This window comes from Babylonia areolata, chromosome 1 (genome assembly GCF_041734735.1).
Source record: "Babylonia areolata isolate BAREFJ2019XMU chromosome 1, ASM4173473v1, whole genome shotgun sequence".
In the NCBI taxonomy this organism is placed as follows: Eukaryota; Metazoa; Mollusca; class Gastropoda; order Neogastropoda; family Buccinidae; genus Babylonia; species Babylonia areolata.
This window is the reverse complement of record NC_134876.1, coordinates 99,170,059-99,184,167: the sequence shown is the minus strand read 5'-3', so window position 1 is coordinate 99,184,167 and position 14,109 is coordinate 99,170,059. Positions and strand designations below refer to the sequence as shown.

The 14,109-nt window shown below is 49.4% G+C and overlaps 1 protein-coding gene across 1 annotated transcript; it reads left to right on the top strand.

Moving 5' to 3' along the window:
• Nucleotides 1-1,277: 1,277 nt before the first annotated feature.
• LOC143294506 (uncharacterized) lies at nt 1,278-11,421 on the top strand. Its single transcript, XM_076605894.1, has 3 exons — nt 1,278-1,765; nt 7,910-8,053; nt 9,860-11,421. Exons 1-3 carry the CDS (start codon nt 1,561-1,563, stop codon nt 10,744-10,746), a joined length of 1,236 nt encoding a protein of 411 aa, XP_076462009.1. The 5' UTR covers nt 1,278-1,560; the 3' UTR covers nt 10,747-11,421.
• Nucleotides 11,422-14,109: the final 2,688 nt, after the last annotated feature.

Here is a 14,109-nt window from a genome sequence, read left to right as displayed (position 1 = left end):
TCTCTCTTCCTTTCTTTGTCCCCCCCCCCTTTGCCCGGACCTCTCCTCCACCTCAACCGCCCCCCTTTTAATTCGAATATACAGAAATTTTCGATTTCTAATTAATACTAACAATCATCATCATCATTATGATAGAAATGATAATAATCCAAATAATGATGATAATAATTTCATTTATTTTCAGTCTAATATCATGATCTTAGATGAACAGACTGTAAATAAATAAACGAACGTCTTCGGAGTCGGCATATACGGTTCACAGGGACTCTCTCAGGAGGACCACACGTCAGGTCCCCACACCAGGGACTCTCTCCGGAGGACCACACGTCAGGTCCCCACACCAGGGACTCTCTCCGGAGGACCACACGTCAGGGCGGTCCCCACACCAGGGACTCTATCCGGAGGACCACACGTCAGGTCCCCACACCAGGGACTCTCTCCGGAGGACCACACGTCAGGTCCCCACACCAGGGACTCTCTCCGGAGGACCACACGTCAGGTCCCCACACCAGGGACTCTCTCCGGAGGACCACACGTCAGGTCCCCACACCAGGGACTCTCTCCGGAGGACCACACGTCAGGGCGGTCCCCACACCAGGGACTCTCTCCGGAGGACCACACGTCAGGGCGGTCCCCACAATAGCAGAATCGCTCACTCGTTCTGGCTCCGCTCTGAGAAAACATTTCCCCCAGTGGAAGTGCTAGTCGCTCGAGGTTTTGTCCCGCGTGTGTCAAAGCAGGACAGACACCACCAAAGAGACAGGGACTTCTCTGGCGAGTGTCCTCCTGGTGACCTGTGTTGGCAGTGCCTTGTGGACTGCTGGCACTGGGACTGCGGTAGAACAAGCAAAGTAGGAAGTTTGAGGTAGATGCAGTATGAGTGGCATATACATACAAAGTATATGCCTGGAAGATGGGGCATCAAAACACAACACAACAAAACAAACAACAACAACAAAAAAACAAAACAAAAAGAGATCCAGACTTGCCCGCATCACAAAGATGCAATCGCCTGCATTCCGAAGTCTTTCGCCGTCCACGTTTTATATATTTTCTGTTCACGTACTACAACACACACACACACACAACACACACACACACACTGCTGAATTCTGCGGGACGCAAAACTAAAACAAAAATTAAGACGAGATTCACGTGAGTCTCGGTTGTTTCCACAGCTCGAGTTACACACACGGCCTTGTTTACTAACTAATGCTGTGTGAACACTCCCAAGCAGCAGGCAAACTTTCCACAAACTCAGCTGGGAATCACACGATTGCACTCTCCAAACAATTCCCACCACAAAATAACAAACATTGGAACATCGGGACAAACGCGACGAACACTGGAGACGAAAACAGGGAGCTGAATTTCGACAAAGACTGTTAGGAAATAAGCAGCAACGGAGTTTTGATGAGAAGTAAACAACGGATAGGTTAACAGGTTAACAGGGACTGTTGCTAAACAGGATACACAACAGGGAACATCAACTGTTTACTTGCAAACTGACCAGCAACTTGGAAGGCAGGGAAGGGAAACACTGGTCTCTACGCTGTCGACATGAGATTTCGGCGCGTGCCCCCGGGTCACTGGCTGGGGGTGTTGATCCTGCTGCTGGCGGTGTGCCTGTCGGTGGCCGGGGTGGCCAGCCCCTGGTGGCGCGTGCTGGATGACCGCCTCTGCTCCTCCTTTGAAGGGCTGTGGCAGCAGTGCTTCCGGTGCTGGGACAGGAGGATGACGTGCCACTTCTCGGGAAGGGACACAGGTACCCCGTGGATGGCCCTGGTGGCTTTCTGTCTGTCTGTCTGTTTTTCTTTCTTCTTACTACTACTAATACCACCACCAGCAGCAGCAGCAGTAGCAGCAGCAGCATCACCACCACCACAGACAACAACAACAACAACAACTACTACTACTACAGAAGCAGCGACTACTACTACTACTAAATGGCCCCTTTGCATTAGGGCTTAGCTAAAAGCAACACGATTGCATTTACTTACAGAAAACGGCGAAAAGAAAAACGGAGCAGGATTTCCATTCCATAGAATTTTCATTCTGACGACGAAGAGAAGGAATCGAGAAGTGGAGGGGAAGGAAATCGTGTTGGAGACTTTTTATTCTGTAGATTAATGTTTGTGTTATGGGTAATTGGCGAAATGATTGGGAAAAATTATGATCGGTGACTTCCATGTTCATGTTTTCCTATCGGGTGGAATTCAGCAATGATATAAGACAAGGAATGTGGAGACCTGTACAGGTGTCACTGTGTGTTGAGGTGTGTGGAGAGCCATACAGGTGTGTCACTGTGTGTTGAGGTGTGTGGAGAGCCATACAGGTGTCACCGTGTGTTGAGACCTGTGGAGAGCCATACAGGTGTCACTGTGTGTTGAGGTGTGTGGAGAGCCATACAGGTGTGTCACTGTGTGTTGAGGTGTGTGGAGAGCCATACAGGTGTCACAGTGTGTTGAGACCTGTGGAGAGCCATACAGGTGTCACTGTGTGTCGAGGTGTGTGGAGACCTGGACAGGTGTCACTGTGTGTTGAGGTGTGTGGAGAGCCATACAGGTGTGTCACTGTGTGTTGAGGTGTGTGGAGAGCCATACAGGTGTGTCTGTGTGTTGAGGTGTGTGGAGAGCCATACAGGTGTGTCTGTGTGTTGAGGTGTGTGGAGAGCTATACAGGTGTGTCACTGTGTGTTGAGGTGTGTGGAGAGCTATATAGGTGTCACTGTGTGTTGAGATGTGTGGAGAGCTATATAGGTGTCACTGTGTTGAGGTGTGTGGAGCTGTACAGGTGTCACTGTGTGTTGAGGTGTGTGGAGAGCTATACAGGTGTGTCACTGTGTGTTGAGGTGTGTGGAGAGCTATACAGGTGTGTCACTGTGTGTTGAGGTGTGTGGAGAGCTGTACAGGTGTCATTGTGTGTTGAGGTGTGTGGAGAGCCATACAGGTGTGTCACTGTGTTGAGGTGTGTGGAGAGCCATACAGGTGTGTCACTGTGTGTTGAGGTGTGTGGAGAGCTATACAGGTGTGTCACTGTGTGTTGAGGTGTGTGGAGAGCCATACAGGTGTGTCACTGTGTTGAGGTGTGTGGAGAGCTATACAGGTGTGTCACTGTCACTGTGTGTTGAGGTGTGTGGAGATCTATACAGGTGTCACTGTGTGTTGAAGTGTGTGGAGAGCCATACAGGTGTGTCACTGTGTGTTGAGGTGTGTGGAGAGCCATACAGGTGTGTCACTGTGTGTTGAGGTGTGTGGAGAGCCATACAGGTGTGTCACTGTGTGTTGAGGTGTGTGGAGAGCCATACAGGTGTGTCACTGTGTGTTGAGGTGTGTGGAGAGCCATACAGGTGTGTCACTGTGTGTTGAGGTGTGTAGAGAGCCATACAGGTGTGTCACTGTGTGCTGAGGTGTGTGGAGAGCTATACAGGTGTGTCACTGTGTTGAGGTGTGTGGAGAGCCATACAGGTGTGTCACTGTGTGCTGAGGTGTGTGGAGAGCCATACAGGTGTGTCACTGTGTGCTGAGGTGTGTGGAGAGCCATACAGGTGTGTCACTGTGTGTTGAGGTGTGTGGAGAGCTATACAGGTGTGTCACTGTGTTGAGGTGTGTGGAGAGCTATACAGGTGTCACTGTGTGTTGAGGTGTGTGGAGAGCCATACAGGTGTGTCACTGTGTGTTGAGGTGTGTGGAGAGCTATACAGGTGTGTCACTGTGTGTTGAGGTGTGTGGAGAGCTATATAGGTGTCACTGTGTTGAGGTGTGTGGAGAGCTATACAGGTGTGTCACTGTGTGTTGAGGTGTGTGGAGAGTCATACAGGTGTGTCACTGTGTGTTGAGGTGTGTGGAGAGCTATACAGGTGTGTCACTGTGTGTTGAGGTGTGTGGAGAGCCATACAGGTGTGTCACTGTGTGTTGAGGTGTGTGGAGAGCTATACAGGGTGTCACTGTGTGTTGAGGTGTGTGGAGAGCTATACAGGTGTGTCACTGTGTGTTGAGGTGTGTGGAGAGCCATACAGGTGTGTCACTGTGTTGAGGTGTGTGGAGAGCCATACAGGGTGTCACTGTGTGTTGAGGTGTGTGGAGAGCCATACAGGTGTGTCACTGTGTGTTGAGGTGTGTGGAGAGCCATACAGGTGTCACTGTGTGTTGAGGTGTGTGGAGAGCCATACAGGTGTGTCACTGTGTGTTGAGGTGTGTGGAGAGCTGTACAGGTGTCACTGTGTGTTGAGGTGTGTGGAGAGCCATACAGGTGTGTCACTGTGTGTTGAGGTGTGTGGAGAGCCATACAGGTGTGTCACTGTATGTTGAGGTGTGTGGAGAGCTGTACAGGTGTGTCACTGTGTGTTGAGGTGTGTGGAGAGCCGTACAGGTGTGTCACTGTGTTTTGAGGTGTGTAGAGAGCCATACAGGTGTGTCACTGTATGTTGAGGTGTGTGGAGAGCTGTACAGGTGTCACTGTGTGTTGAGGTGTGTGGAGAGCTATACAGGTGTCACTGTGTGTTGAGGTGTGTGGAGAGCCATACAGGTGTGTCACTGTGTGTTGAGGTGTGTGGAGAGCTATACAGGTGTGTCACTGTGTGTTGAGGTGTGTGGAGAGCTATACAGGTGTGTCACTGTGTGTTGAAGTGTGTGGAGAGCTACACAGGTGTGTCACTGTGTGTTGAGGTGTGTGGAGAGCCATACAGGTGTGTCACTGTGTGCTGAGGTGTGTGGAGAGCTATACAGGTGTGTCACTGTGTTGAGGTGTGTGGAGAGCCGCCAGGCCCTACAGCTTCTTGTCCCTGGCCTGTGTGGCTGGCGCCCTGCTGGTGTCTGTGGCCTGTGCGGGACAGAAGGCGGTGTACCCGGGGAAGTTGCCCCGCCCCCTCCTGGTGGCTCTCATTGGAGGTGGGTGCGTCTTCTAGTAGTAGTAGTAGCAGTAGCTTGTAGCAGTAGTAGGTAAAGTCATCGTCGTCTTAGTAGTAGTAGTAGTAGTGGGTGATAGTAGTAGCAGCAGCAGTAGAGTTTCAGCAGCGGCAGCAATAGTAGTAGTAATAGCAGCAGCAGCAGGAAGTAGCAGCAGTAGGTAGTAGTAGCAGTAGTAGTGGTAGCAGTAGCAGCAGCAATTAGTAGTAGCAGCAGCAGTAGTAGTAGTGGTAGGCAGCAGCAGTAATAGTAGTAGTAGCAGCAGCAGCAGTAGTATCATAGTAGTGGTAGCAGCAGCATCAGCAGCAGCAGCAGTAGTAGGTAGTTGGCAGCAGCAGCAATAGTAGTAGTAATAGCAGCAGCAGCAGTAAGTAGCAGCAGCAGTAGTAGTAGCAGTAGTAGTGGTAGCAGAGCTACAGCAATAGTAGTAGCAGCAGTAGTTGTAGTGTGTAGCAGCAGCTATAGTAGTGTAGCAGCAGCACATGTAGTATCAGTAGTATAGTAGTAGTAGAGCAGAGCACAGCATATATAGTAGTTGCAGTCAGCAGTAGTTAGTAGTAGTAGTAGCAGCGCAGCAGCAGCAACAGGTAGTAGTATGGTAGTATAGTAGTTTAGCAGCAGCAGTAGTATAGGTAGCAGCTCACAACGCCAGCATAATAGTATAGTAGTAGCTGTAAAAGAAGAAAAACAGGAAGAAAACAGATGTAATATTTTGTACATGCCTTCGGCTTTGGAACATATAATTTTCATTTCGATTTGACCATCGTCAGATCACCACTCACGGTCAGTAGAGGGAAAAAATTGGCGACCGTGGATCGAACAGTTCGCTCAGATTCTCTGTGTTCAAGGGCGCGTTACACTGAGCCCCACACTCCATCATGGGACAAGGCCCTGTGGTCGAGGAGTGTGGAGTCTATATATAGTTTGGTTGGGCAGTTGTTGAGGGGGTGGAGAGCTAAAGGTTTTATTCCCAACGGCTCTTTGAGGTGTTGAAGACACTCGCCTGGTTGTTGTTCTAAGTGTTTGGTGGAGCATATAGGTGTGTCCACTGTGTGAGGTGTGTGGAGTTTACGGGAAATGTTTGAGTGTGTGGAGCTAAAGGTGGCACTGTGTGTGTGGGGAGAGCCATACAGGTGGTCACGTGTGTTGAGGTGTGGGAGACTTTAAGGTGTGTCACTGTGTTGAGGTTGTGGAGAGCTTACAGTGTGTCACTGTGTGTGAAGGTGTTGGAGATTTTAATGTCTTGTGTGTTAGGGGTTGGAGAGCCATACGGGTGTCACTGTGTGTTAGGTGTGTGGAGGCCTACAGGTTGTCACTGTTGTTGGGGGTGTGGAGAGCTATACAGGTGTCACTGTGTGTTGGGTGTGTGGGGTATACGGGTGTGCCACCGTGTGTTGAGGTGTGTGGAGAGCCATACAGGTGTGTCTGTGTGTTGAGGTGTGTGGAGAGCTATACAGGTGTGTCACTGTGTGTTGAGGTGTGTGGAGAGCCATACAGGTGTCACTGTGTTGAGGTGTGTGGAGAGCTATACAGATGTGTCACTGTGTGTTGAGGTGTGTGGAGAGCCATACAGGTGTGTCACTGTGTGTTGAGGTGTGTGGAGAGCCATACAGGTGTGTCACTGTGTGTTGAGGTGTGTGGAGAGCCATACAGGTGTGTCACTGTGTGTTGAGGTGTGTGGAGAGCCATACAGGTGTCACTGTGTGTTGAGGTGTGTGGAGAGCTGTACAGGTGTCACTGTGTGTTGAGGTGTGTGGAGAGCCATACAGGTGTGTCACTGTGTGTTGAGGTGTGTGGAGAGCCATACAGGTGTCACTGTGTGTTGAGGTGTGTGGAGAGCCATACAGGTGTGTCACTGTGTGTTGAGGTGTGTGGAGAGCCATACAGGTGTGTCACTGTGTGTTGAGGTGTGTGGAGAGCTATACAGGTGTCACTGTGTGTTGAGGTGTGTGGAGAGCTATACAGGTGTGTCTGTGTGTTGAGGTGTGTGGAGAGCCATACAGGTGTGTCACTGTGTGTTGAGGTGTGTGGAGAGCCATACAGGTGTGTCACAGCGCGTTGAACCTGTGGAGAGCCATACAGGTGTCACTGTGTGTTGAGGTGTGTGGAGAGCCATACAGGTGTGTCACTGTGTGTTGAGGTGTGTGGAGAGCCATACAGGTGTGTCACTGTGTGTTGAGGTGTGTGGAGAGCCATACAGGTGTGTCACTGTGTGTTGAGGTGTGTGGAGAGCCATACAGGTGTGTCACTGTGTGTTGAGGTGTGTGGAGAGCCATACAGGTGTGTCTGTGTGTTGAGGTGTGTGGAGAGCTATACAGGTGTGTCACTGTGTTGAGGTGTGTGGAGAGCCATACAGGTGTCACTGTGTGTTGAGGTGTGTGGAGAGCCATACAGGTGTGTCACTGTGTGTTGAGGTGTGTGGAGAGCCATACAGGTGTGTCACTGTGTGTTGATGTGTGTGGAGAGCCATACAGGTGTGTCACTGTGTGTTGAGGTGTGTGGAGAGCTATACGGGTGTGCCACCGTGTGTTGAGGTGTGTGGAGAGCCATACAGGTGTGTCTGTGTGTTGAGGTGTGTGGAGAGCTATACAGGTGTGTCACTGTGTGTTGAGGTGTGTGGAGAGCTATACAGGTGTGTCACTGTGTGTTGAGGTGTGTGGAGAGCTATACAGGTGTGTCACTGTGTTGAGGTGTGTGGAGAGCCATACAGGTGTCACTGTGTGTTGAGGTGTGTGGAGAGCCATACAGGTGTGTCACTGTGTGTTGAGGTGTGTGGAGAGCTATACAGGTGTGTCACTGTGTGTTGAGGTGTGTGGAGAGCCATACAGGTGTGTCACTGTGTGTTGAGGTGTGTGGAGAGCCGTACAGGTGTGTCACTGTGTTGAGGTGTGTGGAGAGCTATACAGGTGTGTCACTGTGTGTTGAGGTGTGTGGAGAGCTATACAGGTGTGTCACTGTGTGTTGAGGTGTGTGGAGAGCTGTACAGGTGTCACTGTGTTGAGGTGTGTGGAGAGCCGTCCAGGCCCTACAGCTGCTGTCCCTGGCCTGTGTGGCTGGAGCCCTGCTGGTGTCTGTGGCCTGTGCGGACAGGAGGCGGTGTACCCGGGGGAAGTGCCCCGCCCCCTCCCTGGTGGCTCTCATTGGAGGTGGGTGCGTCTTCTAGTAGTAGTAGTAGCAGTAGCTGTAGCAGTAGTAGTAAAGTCGTCGTTGTCGTCGTCTTAGTAGTAGTAGTAGTAGTGGTGATAGTAGTAGCAGCAGCAGTAGTAGTTTCAGCAGCAGCAGCAATAGTAGTTGTAATAGCAGCAGCAGTAGTAAGTAGCAGTAGCAGTAGTAGTAGCAGTAGTAGTGGTAGCAGTAGCAGCAGCAATAGTAGTAGCAGTAGTAGTAGTGGTAGCAGCAGCAGTAATAGTAGTAGTAGTAGCAGCAGCAGCAGCAGTAGTATCAGTAGTAGTGGTAGCAGTAGCAGCAGCAATAGTAGTAGCAGTAGTAGTAGTGGTAGCAGCAGCAGTAATAGTAGTAGTAGTAGCAGCAGCAGCAGCAGCAGTAGTATCAGTAGTAGTGGTAGCAGCAGCAGCAGCAGCAGCAGTATTAGCAGCAGCAGTAATATTAGTGGTAGTGGTAGTAAAAGTAGTAGTAGTAGCAGCAGCAGTAGTAGTAGTAGCAGCAGCAACAACAGCAGCAGCAGCAGTAATAGTAGTAGTAGTAAAAGAAGAAAAACAGGAAGAAAACAAGATGTAATATTTTGTAACATAGTCTCTTCCTCTTTATGAAACATAATAATTTTCAATTTCGATTTTTGACCAGCGTCCAGATCATCACTCACGGTCCAGTAGAGGGGGAGAAAAAGTACTGGCGACGGGTGGGATTCGAACCAGTGCGCTCAGATTCTCTTGGCTTCCAAGGCGGACGCGTTACCACTGAGCCCCAACACTCCACTCTCTGGACAAGGCCCCTCGTGGTCGGCAGGGCAGTGAGCACAAACGGTAGTTACTCACGCTCAGTCCCAGTTACTGGTGGTGAGATTGTTAACTCTTTCCATACGAACGGCGAAAGAGACGACGTTAACAGCGTTTCACCCCAATTACCATCATCAAAATATTGCAAGCGGAAGGCTCTTATACTGAAGACGTGAATGTTGACAAAGAATACCACAATTCTGACGACGGAAGCTAAAGGTTGGGTCATTCAGACACCCACTGGACATCCGAGGGGTCTGTGTAGAGGAGAAGAGAGGACAGGCCGTACTGAGTGAGTTAACAGAGGAGGGTGGCAGAGGGGTGAAGAAGTTTTATCTGCCAACACGGCATCCTTTGAGGGTCTGGGTTCGAATTTTGACACTCACCTGTTGTTGTTTCTAGGTGGGTTTGGTGTGTGGACTCCCGTTTTCCGCCATCGCTTTTCTCTCTCCAGTTTGACCAGAAAATCACCCTGAGCGTCTGGTCATTCGGACGAGACGAGGAACCGTGGTCCCATGTGCAGCACACACTTGGCGCTGTGAAAAAGAGCCCGTGTGTTGTCCTCTGGCACTTTTTAAAAATGTTTATTTATTTATCATTTTTTAATAGAAGAAATCCACCCTGATAGGTACACACACACACACACACACACACACACACACACACACACACACACACACACACACACACGTCCGTCTATCTATCCATCTATCTATCTATCTCTCTCTCTCTCTCTCTCTCTCTCTCTCTCTATATATATATATATATATATATATACACACACATACGTATACATCTCTCTCTCTCTCTCTCTCTCTCTATATATATATATATATATATAATACAAACATGCATGCACTTAAGGCTGGTTATTCTGCTGGTCGGTCATCTGTCTGGCAGTTGTGGTGCAGCGTATGTTATGGATTTGCCCGAACACAGTAACGCCTCCTTGAGAAACTGAAACTGATAATGTCGGTGTGTGATGCGTGCCTGCAGGCGTGGCGGGGCTGGTGTCCAACCTGATGTTCGTGGGCTACACAGAACGGCACGTGCGGCACGCACCCCTGCACCACGTGTACGCCTGGTCCTTCGCCATGGCGGTGACGGGCTGCCTGCTGTCTCTGCTGGCCGCCCTGCTGCTGGGCGTGGCCCGGGCGTTGTGCTCTCCCCGCTACACGTCCCAGCCCGCCGCTCCCTACTGGCCCTACCACCACTACAGCATCAGTGTGGACTCTGACGGCCTGCCCCACTACCTGCCCTACCCCGCCCCCTCCCCCTCCCCGTCCCCCTACCCGGGGATCCAGATGGGGATCGGCGCCGTGAGCAGCAGCAGCAGCAGCGCCTCTGAGAAGCGGAAGCTGTTCGAGCAGTACCGGCAGGGACCAGTGCAGCAGCGGACAGAGGAGGAGAAGGTTCCCCCCGACGTCCCTGGCTTCCTCCCGGCCTGCATCATGTCTCTGGACAACGGGCGGGGCGGAGCTGGTGAGGAGAAGGCCGCCCCAGGCAACGTTTCGTCCGGAGCCGACAGACCCCCGGAATATCACGAGATCGAGCGAAGAAGCATCGGCGACTCCCGTCAGACTGATGAGAACCAAGCAGCGGACAGTCGGACTGCACAGCCTGAGCCTCAGCCCACGGACCAAGCCAGCGGTCCCTCACTGAACGAGGATGGCAGTCCCTCCGTCCCCGACCAGTCCCAGCACAACACTGAGTCGACCTCCCCCGCTGTTGTGCTGACCATCGACCTGCCTGACCAGCCAGACGGCAGCCACTTGAAGGAGAGAACGACCACCGTGTTCACCGTGGAGAAGGCTTTCCGCGAGTCGTGTGGAACCGGGGATTCCCGAAGGGAGCTGGGCGGGGTCCCTTCGCGTCAGAAGTAAGCAGCATCGTTCATCAGTCAAAGTGCGTCTGCACATGGGGCAAACGTTTGAAAGTGTGACAAACCTGTTAGTGCTGAATAGAGATCCAGGCCAGACTTCCGGAACGAGCAGAAGCTTTGTGCCAAAATACAGTCAGTTGGGGAGGACCGTCAACAAAAACAACAACAAATTAATGCTGGAATTTAACTTGATTTTCCGACACAAATATGCATGACCAGGTATTGTTCCTTTGACGCCTGATGTTGACTAAAAATTGACTGTGGAAAAAAACCAAACCTGTCGGTCTCTGTGTTGAAGACCAAAGAGCTTGGTTCACCACTGTTTTTGATCAGCTTCCTCATCGAGCGATGAAAATATGCAGATGACCTAACTTTGGTAACTCTGATCCCCCTCTAACCCCCCCACCCCCCCACTTCCACCCCCCAAAAAAACCAGAACAAGAGTCGGAAGTTGCTCAAGTTTTGTATCCAGTCATTTCCTTCCCAAAGAAAGTTAAGTCTGCTCAAACTTGATTTGTAATCTATTCTGGACATATAAAATATGTGTTCGTTTGTAGAGCCTGTCTCCATTTGTGGCTCCAGTGGAGAAGGTGCTTTGTTCATTTCACACCGCATCTTCATTCCCTGGGGATGACTCTTGACCAGAACGTTGCACTGAGAGATTGCCTTTCTTCCTTTCCTTATCCGCCTTTCCTCAAGCACTTCCGTCCTTTCCTCCCTTTCCCGTTATCCCCCCTCACCCCCCCCCCCCACCCCCTGTGTCTACATGACGTAAAACAGATACCCGTCATCCCTTTTCCCACGTGTCCATATGACGTAAAACAGTCAGCTGACCACCTCCCCCTTTACTTTGCCCTTCCCTTCCCTTCATGTGTGGGTGTATGTGGGAATGTGTGTCTTCATGTTTTACATTTATTTGCTTATTTATCATCATTGTCTTATTTATTTATTATTATTATTTTTTTAAATTATCATTACTACTACCTTTTTTATATCATAATTATTATTTATTTATTTATGTAAGCTTATCAATTATTTATTCACCTTTTTTTTTCTCAAAGCCTGACTAAGCGCGTTGGGTTACGCTGCTGGTCAGGCATCTGCTTGGCAGATGTGGTGTAGCGTATATGGATTTGTCCGAACGCAGTGACGCCTCCTTGAGCTACTGATACTGATACTGATTTGCCCTTCCTTGCCCCCCCCCCACCCCCCGCCCCCTCCTCCTCCCTCTCCTCTTCCCATCAATGTTTTCCTTTCTTGTGTTTCCTTCATGTATAATTTTCAGCCAGTCTATTCTCCTTCCATGTGTGTTTCCATGGCTAATGGGGTGTTTACTTGGGACGATCGGTTTGAATTATTGACACGCGTTTGTAGTTCTTAACTGTTTTTTCTTTTTTCTTTTCTTCCTTCTTATCTTGCAGTTTGTTTCTGCTTGTTTTGTCAAGTTTTGTCGGCTTCATTTTTGTCTCAAATATGTCTGTTTTCCTTCCAATTGTTATTGTATTTTCATGTGATGGTTTAAGTGATCATTGTCCACAACTTATACCGTTCGTGTTTTGTGACTTAACGAAACATGACCATATCTAAAGTTGGTGAATCACTTTTGGAAACAAGCAGACAAGTGTTGACTGCACTAAACTGTCTTGTTAGAGAGAGAGAGAGAGAGAGAGAGAGAGAGAGAGAGAGAGAGAGAGAGGCATCTACGCACACATTAACACATTCACACACCTACAGAAACTCACACGCACACACGCACACTTCCACACATACACACATACACAAGCAACCACGCACGCACGCGCACACATAAGTAGACACGCACGCACACGAGCGCACGCGCGCGCGCACACACACACACAGAACGACAGTGTACACTAGACACTAGAGAAGCATTCACTGAACCGAAATCGCACCAAAACATTCATGAGGAGAACTTCAAATTGAGATGACCAGACCGCACAATTGACATCTTGTGGTACGAACTGTAAGGGCATAAATATCTGTGGAGCAGTGATTTTAACTTTTATGCCAGGGTACACTACAACTGTTTAATCAATTCATTTTTAAACATTCACTATAACGGAAAAACACAAAAAAGGCGATTCATATTGACAGAGGTTTCGTCATATGCAAGTGGCACATGCACAACTGACATTTCCTTTATTATTATGATTATTAGCAATTACGCCAAATCTTGAGAATAAGCCCCCCCCCACCCCCCCACGCACACCCACATTACACACAAGCACACACGCACGCACACACACAAGTTTTTGCACACAATCGTAAATAGTACACATTCAAAAATACTACCAACAAATTCTGAAACTAAACTAACTCACTCACAAATAGTCATTTTAGTTCATACTGGAAAGGGATGAGCTGTTGAGAATTAATCAGGAGGGGAAAAGGTGGGTCTTCAGACTGGATTTGAAAGATTGCAGCGAAGATGAGTGACGGAGAGGCTGAGGAAGTTGATTCCAAAGAAAGGGGGCTGGGAATGAAAAACTGCGTTGGCCATACGTTTTGGTTCGAGCAGGGGGGGAGGGGGGGTCCTAACCATACGGGTGTCAGAAGAAGAGCGGAGTTGGCGTGAGGGTTTGTAAGGATGAAAGATCAAACAGATACTGTGGACCAGAAGCCTCAATGGACTTGAAACAAAGAGAGACGACTTTGTAAATACTTCTTTCTTGTACTGGGAGCCAGTGTAAAGCATGAAGGAGAGGAGAGACGTGATAAAATTTACAGAAACGAAAGACAAGACGAGCAGCATGGTTCTGGACTTTCTGAAGCCTAGCAATGAGGTAGCTGGGTGAACCAACAAGCAGGGAATTAAATAATCCAGGCAGGACAGCACAAAGACACAGAGGAGAGTTTTGGTTGCATCTTCAGTCAGGAGATGACGAATGGATGCAATTCTGCGAATTTCAAAGTAACACAGTTTGCATATATTTGCAACATGCTGCTGACAGGAAAGAGACTGGTCGAGTATGACAACAAGATTGCAGACGGAAGATGAAAGAGGAATGTCGGTGCCAGTGAGGGAGACTGAGGAAGGAAGAGAGACTGAGTGGCAAAGTCTTTGTGGGGGTGATAATCATGATTTCAGTTTTATCCTCATTTAATTTTAGCTTGTTTTCAGTCATCCATGTCTTCAGATCGGAGATGCAGGCCTGAGTAGAGTCAATGAGAGAGGGAAGGAGAGACAGAGGTCCCGACAGATACAGCTGGTTGTCATCGGAAAAGCTATGGTGGGTCAACGAATGATGATTCAGAATGGTGGAAATCGGTTGCATTATAGAGAACAAACAGAATGGGCCCAAGCACGGAGCCTTGTGGCACACTAAACTGTACGTCGGAAGGG

What these genes read in the sequence shown, in the direction of transcription:
- LOC143294506 (XM_076605894.1), top strand. Translation starts at nt 1,561, where the DNA reads ATGAGATTTCGGCGCGTGCCCCCGGGTCACTGGCTGGGGGTGTTGATC. An exon ending in CTTCTCGGGAAGGGACACAG is followed by an intron (nt 1,766 to 7,909) that starts GTACCCCGTGGA and finishes CACTGTGTTGAG; the next exon opens with GTGTGTGGAGAGCCGTCCAG. An exon ending in CCTGGTGGCTCTCATTGGAG is followed by an intron (nt 8,054 to 9,859) that starts GTGGGTGCGTCT and finishes GCGTGCCTGCAG; the next exon opens with GCGTGGCGGGGCTGGTGTCC.